General features: G+C 42.9%; 1 protein-coding gene across 1 annotated transcript in view; it reads right to left on the reverse strand.

Moving 5' to 3' along the window:
* Nucleotides 1–1,980, reverse strand: part of ELAVL2 (ELAV like RNA binding protein 2) — a 157,963-nt gene extending 155,983 nt beyond the window's left edge. Inside the window, exon 1 of the mRNA XM_082470488.1 lies at nucleotides 1,275–1,980. Coding sequence (XP_082326614.1) covers nucleotides 1,275–1,301 — 27 coding nt within the window. The 5' untranslated portion in view covers nucleotides 1,302–1,980. The remainder of the gene's footprint in view (nucleotides 1–1,274) is intronic.
* Nucleotides 1,981–6,105: the final 4,125 nt, after the last annotated feature.

Consider the following 6,105-nt stretch of genomic DNA (forward strand, 5'->3'; position numbering starts at 1 on the left):
GTATATGCCCAATAAAATACATTAATCTTTATTGCAATATAATCAGTTTAAAAGTTACTATCTGTGTTTCTTATGATCAGAAGATATTTATAACTTAAAAAATCTTTATTTCAGAATAGATCTTGAGAAATGTAAGCACATACAATTATACATCTACACACATATAAAGTTAAGAATGGTTTCAACAAAACATGAGAACAATTCCTTTCAAGGGGGCATTTTTGCTTCCATTCCATCCTTCAAATGAGAAAACTTAGATGGCCTTGCCTCATCAGAGAATGTGCAGGTCCATTCCAATATAGGGCATCCCAGTCATCTCCATGGCAACAGCCCTTGACAAGTCAAAAGGCAACTACATTCACAAACAGAAAAAGTTAAGACTACTGAGAGCTGGCCAAACAATTTAGAATTTTCCAGAGGAAAGGCTGAGCCTTTTACCAAACTTGAAATTATTAAATTTTACCACAAATATTAAGTTGGATAGTTATTCTCAGAAAGTGAATGAGATGAAGGGGCAAAACTCAGAAATCCTTCCCTGGAATATACCTCCCATTTAAAACAAATAAAAGGGATTAGGAGAGGAGACTGAGGAAGGAACCGTATATGAACCTGTTCATTTTAGTTTAAAAAGAGGATGGGGTGGGGAGGAGAGCAGGGAGAAGTGGTGAAGGAGGGTAGCAAGCAATCCCTTTCTCCAGCCTCAAACCTTTTAAGATCACAACTTTCCAAATGCATTATGTGATCATCATTTTAGCGTTTAAAATTTGTCTAAGAATGATGCCTTCTAAGGTTGCTACCTGAGGAAGTGCAAGGAAGAAAGGGGGAGGTCTAACGGTGCAGGTGAGGGCACAGAGATAGTTGTAGTAACTTAGCGTGACCCCATTGTTCCTTTCCTCCTTAGGATTTCGGTCAGGAATGACCCGGCTACTGTGCTGAGTTCAGGAAGTCAGAACTGCAGGCTCTTTTGAAACCAGACAATAACCTAGTTCCCTTCTCCTCCATCCTCTGCACCTCGACCCTGCTGACTGCCAACTCTCACCCACTTGAAATACATCAAGCCCATTGCCTTCGCAAGAGTATCAAACAGATAAACACGGAACACGTCTACTGCCCATAGTAAAGAGAAAAAATTAAAACTACTATTTTCTGTTTCACCACCCCCTGCTCCCAGCTCCCAGTACCCAGCCCTTTGTGTGTGATGAGTCGCCTTCAAACCACCCACAGACCGAGCACCCGAGAAGAAATGGTAATTTTTTGTTTAAAAGTTCACTTACCACGGCAACCTCATATTGCTTTGTCATGCTTTTTGCACTTAATTTTTCAAAACTGCTTGTGCAGGGCGCAGAACTGGGAAGGCAGGACTAAAGTATCTCTAGTAATCACAACAAAAAGGAGAGAACATTCACCAATCAGAATTACATTAAAATGCACAACCCCCAGAGCTAGACGCACGGCTCAGACCACACCGGGGAGGGGAGGGGATGGGGGCGGAAAAAGCCAAGCTAACGAGACAAAAGGTAAAGGGGAGAGTTGAGTGGTTGGAAGGGAAATCGATCCAAGCCGCCCTTAGACTGAGGAAGGGCTTAAAACCAGCACGACTATCACCCCCTCCCCCGCCCCCAGCACCCCCGCGATCAACCGAGCGACTGCACTTGCCTCCAGCCAGCTCAACCTTAGGAGAGGAATGCCCCATCTAAGTTCGCTAGCCCTGCCACAGTCTTCCACTGCCTGCTGGGTTCGTTCAGGAAAACACTTCCAGAGGCATCCATCCACTTGAGGTCTGGGCTTGGCTGCTGCTGCGGGGCTGCTGCGAGCAGCTGCTAGGATCGTTGCCGTCTCGTTCTTGCCTCATTCGCGCTGCACAATAGCCCCGGCTGGGTGCACCTCATTAAGCCAGCCCGACAGCCCCAGAGCAGGGCAGGCAGTGTGACAGCGCTGCCCCTTTGTAATGACCGTGTGATGGATGCAACCGAAGGGTGGGGTCTGGGTGGGTCAAAACTGTTAATGACAGTATGTATCATTCTGTCTGTCCTCCAGGAGAGGGAAGCTCCCTGCCTCCCCCTAGGTCGGACAGTCTCTCTCTCTCTCTCTCTCTCACACACACACACACACACACACACACACACACACTTCCCTCTTTCCCCACCTCCCTATGGGATTTTCTGCTGTTAGCGTTCAAAAAAGTATGAAAACCATGGTGTCATTTTCATCTGAACAGATATGGATAGCAAATTTATCCTTAAGGAAAGAGAAGATCCTAAAATCGAAAAGTACATGCGGAAGGGGGAGTGGGGAGAAGAGCGGGGTGGGGCGGGGTCGGGGGCAGGTGTCCGGGACCTTCACTGGCCGATAGTTTACAGCTGTCAGCCAACTCGCGCACGCACCTCCGCGCGGCTCCGAGAGGCACGGGACGGGCTTCCCCGCGCACCGCGTTCTCCCCAGAACCAACCTGGGGGCCGGGCTCAGGGGGAGGAGAGGGGATAAAACCCACCCGAGAGGACCCCGCCCGGGAGCAGATTGCAGGAGGCGTCCCGGCACCCGGACCGCGTGCGGCCGGTGGGGGAGGAAGCCTGCACCCCGACGCAAAGCCAGACCGGCCGGGCATGGGCTGCCGGGGTGCTGGAGTGAGTGCCGGGTCCCAGACGGGCGGGGCGGGCCAGGGGTTCAGTCCCCGGCCGTTGGGTACCGCTCGGCCCGACGCCCCGTCCAGCTCGCTAGTTCTGCGCGGCTCCCTGGTCCGCCAACGCCGGCGCCGCAGGTGCGCCACTAAGTCTCGGCTTGCGGGACCCGACCCCGCCTCTTCCTCTCCCGTCCTGACAGCCTTGCCACCCCTCCCAGTCTCACTCCTTTCTCCGTCTCGCCCCTGCAGCCCCCAGAAGGCAGAAAGCACGTGAAAACGCCCCTCCTTTCGCCCCCTTTGTGGAGAGTCTTGAATCGTTGCTTCGCTGCAGCCCTATTGCCCCGTTGAAAACATCCGCGGATACTTTTTTCCCAGTCACAGGCACTGATTTTTCAAGTATAGGAAAGCCTTACAGTCTATTTCTCTACGTGGACAAATAGACTGTCATTTTACACTCAGCTTTCCATTTCCAACTTACTGTGATGCTATCCACTCGATGTGTCTACAAAGCACCTGTTCCGAACATCCTGAGCGATTTCTCCAGAACCGCGTGGATGATACTTATTTATTTTTATTAGAGTTTATGGCTCCACTTCTCTGACACTGTAATCGACTTATGTATTTTCTTCACTGATGCCTTATAGCAGTTAAGAGAAAGCAAGAAGCAGAGAGAGAACAGGACCTTTATGTCTAATGAAGCATCTCTCCCTTTTTATGTCTGCTATTTATTTATTTATCACTTAAAATTTGTGTATATAGGTTGTGCAGGCTGTTCTAGGCCGTGGGAGAGCACTGAAGACGATTTTTATGCCACTCTTCAAAGAGCTTCTGATCCATAGGGAAAGCAAAAGAACCGGCAGCTTTTAATTGCTTCTGATAAGAAACCACTTTTTTTTTTTTTTTTTTTTTAAGAAACCACTTTTAATGACAGGAAGGAGAGATCTTATCAGAGACTTTCAACATAGGAGAAAAAAGGGTGTGGTGTTGACTTTACGTGGTTCCTTCAGTTCTTATAAACCTTCAAGGGCACAAAAACCTTCCCCCTTTATAACCAATTACTTTTTACAACTCTTTACAATTCTATGATTTGAAGGTAGTACCAGACTTATGTTCACTTATTTCTTATAATAAAATAAAGGGGGGAGGTTGGGGAGAAGACCAGTTGGAATTAGTGAGAATCTAAATTAACTGACTAATTAATTTATTGACTAACAGTAACACCGAGTTAAAACATGCTTAGAACTCCTTAAAGATAGACTTTAATGAGTAAGAAAAATAATTATATATTCTTAACAAAATAATTGTTTCCATGTAAACAGCTCTTTTAAGAACATAGAAAACATTTTTAAAAGACATTTCCTCTTACATTGTTTTACTAATAGTTTGCATAATGTACAAGTGTTAGTTCATAAAGACAGTTTTGAGTGGAGACAGAGCTTGAATGGCTTTTGTAGTATATTATTAATTATAAGTGTAATAATAAAGAATAAAAGTTTATGTTTTTCTTAAAACTAACCATTTCTTCAAGACCTAGATGGGCAAGACACTAAGGAATTTTAGCATATTCTCCTGGTTGAAGGCAACCAGGACATTTTTAAAAGAATAGCTCATTAGGTGGCTGGGTAAATTCCCCCCACACTCCCATGAGCTTTTCAACAGTTCTGAAGACATTCTGGAAAATAGTACTTTACTCAGTTCACTTTTCTCTGATCTCCCTGTCTGCTCCTCCAAACTAGAACAACTTTTAGGAGAGGAAAAATGGAAGGAATGAGAATGCTAACTAATGGAATAAAGGTGTTTTCCTTGACACTCTAAACAGACTAAAGAAATGAAGAATAAATTTGGAAATTGGGTCTTTTAACAAATGAAAATTTTAAGATGTGATAAAAATAGCTCCAGTAAATGTATGCATTAAATGTATTAACGTTGCAAAACATAAGACTGCACCTGGGAGAAGTTAACAGAGTTGGAGATTATTAAGATGTATCAACTCACTCAGCATTAATGAGAACTTGAGCCTAGTGTGGAAAACAGTTGTACTAAATTGGCAAGAACCATATACCTAAATGTAAATTGAAATTTTTCTAGGAGAGAAGGATATATCAAGCCCAAAGAAAAACTGTAGATATGTTAAAACAAAACAAACAAAAAAAGCTACCATTCTGCAAAAGTGTTTATCCTACCAAAATTTTCTAGTCCGTTCCATAATAACCTACATGATAGCATTAGTACACTCTGAAAAGAGGATGTTTAATACCCGAAGAAGATAATATGTTTTATTTTCTATTTTTATTAAATCTATTTTATTATGATTAGGGGCCTAATTTATTTTCCCTGTTGTACGTGGCAGGGAAAAATAGAGGACAAAATAGTTTCTTTGGCATACATCAAGAACTAGATAATAATCAATAAAAGCAAAACAAGTCTAGAAAATATATAGGCTAGGTATTACATAAGTAATTTACCATCTGTAAATCTCCCACCAGTAGGTAAATATTGAGAGTCATGCTAAGGCTTCAGTGACTGATGGAATACAGTGGTTAATCCCAAGTGACCTTGACTCTCCCCTTTTTGGGAACTTCTCAATGAGTTTTGTTACAAGTAAGGACAAGGTGATTGTGTAAGACTCCAATAAGGAATCTAAAGATTCTCCTGAATGCTGCCTTTTTAAGAGCAAGTTCAATACTCAGTCTGTGGGAAAGCATTATTTTCATGCTGTTATGATTTCTTTAACCATGTTAGGTAGCAGGGTTTCTGGAGTCATATAGAAATTGGTTCCAATTCTTATAAACTGGATGACTTGGACAATTCTCTTAACCACTCTAGACTACACTTCTCTTTTTAGTAAAATTAAAAGATCAAGGATAAACTACTGTTGTGATGATTTAACGATACAGAGGGTGAAAACACACTGCCTAGTAAAGTGTAAGCACTATTGAGACAAACATTGTAATTGGGCTCACTCAACACAAATTCTCAACCTCCTTCCTCCTTGTCTTAAACTAATTTAGAGACTAGAAAGTTGAATATTTGATTTTCCAATTTTCCTTGCAGCTAGTCATGGCTGTTTGACACATTTCTGGAAAATTAAATGTTAATACATATTTGCTGAGGGGTCTTCTGGAAAAATTTGCTTTTTTGATGAAAGAGGAATAGACACAGCTACCACCATGCTTTCCCCCCTTTGCCCTACCCCCTTCTTCCTACTTGGATATTGTGTGATGGGGAGATGGAGCAGCCATCTGCATTTATGAAGCAATAAATCAAAGGGCAATCCTTGAAAGATGGTGGAGAAGAAAGATGGGAAGAACCTAGATTCCTGATGGCATATTTGAGCTGCTCAATTAGTCATGGACTGCCTAACTTTGGACTTTTTGTTTTATATGAAAAAACAAACTGTTCTTTATTTAATCTGTATTTAGCTGAATACTTTGTAACTTGAAGCTTTCCTAACTGACATATCTGCTACTGTTGTTGTGGTTTCC

Source organism: Balaenoptera physalus, assembly GCF_965194825.1.
Source record: "Balaenoptera physalus genome assembly, chromosome: 7".
Classification (NCBI taxonomy): Eukaryota; Metazoa; Chordata; class Mammalia; order Artiodactyla; family Balaenopteridae; genus Balaenoptera; species Balaenoptera physalus.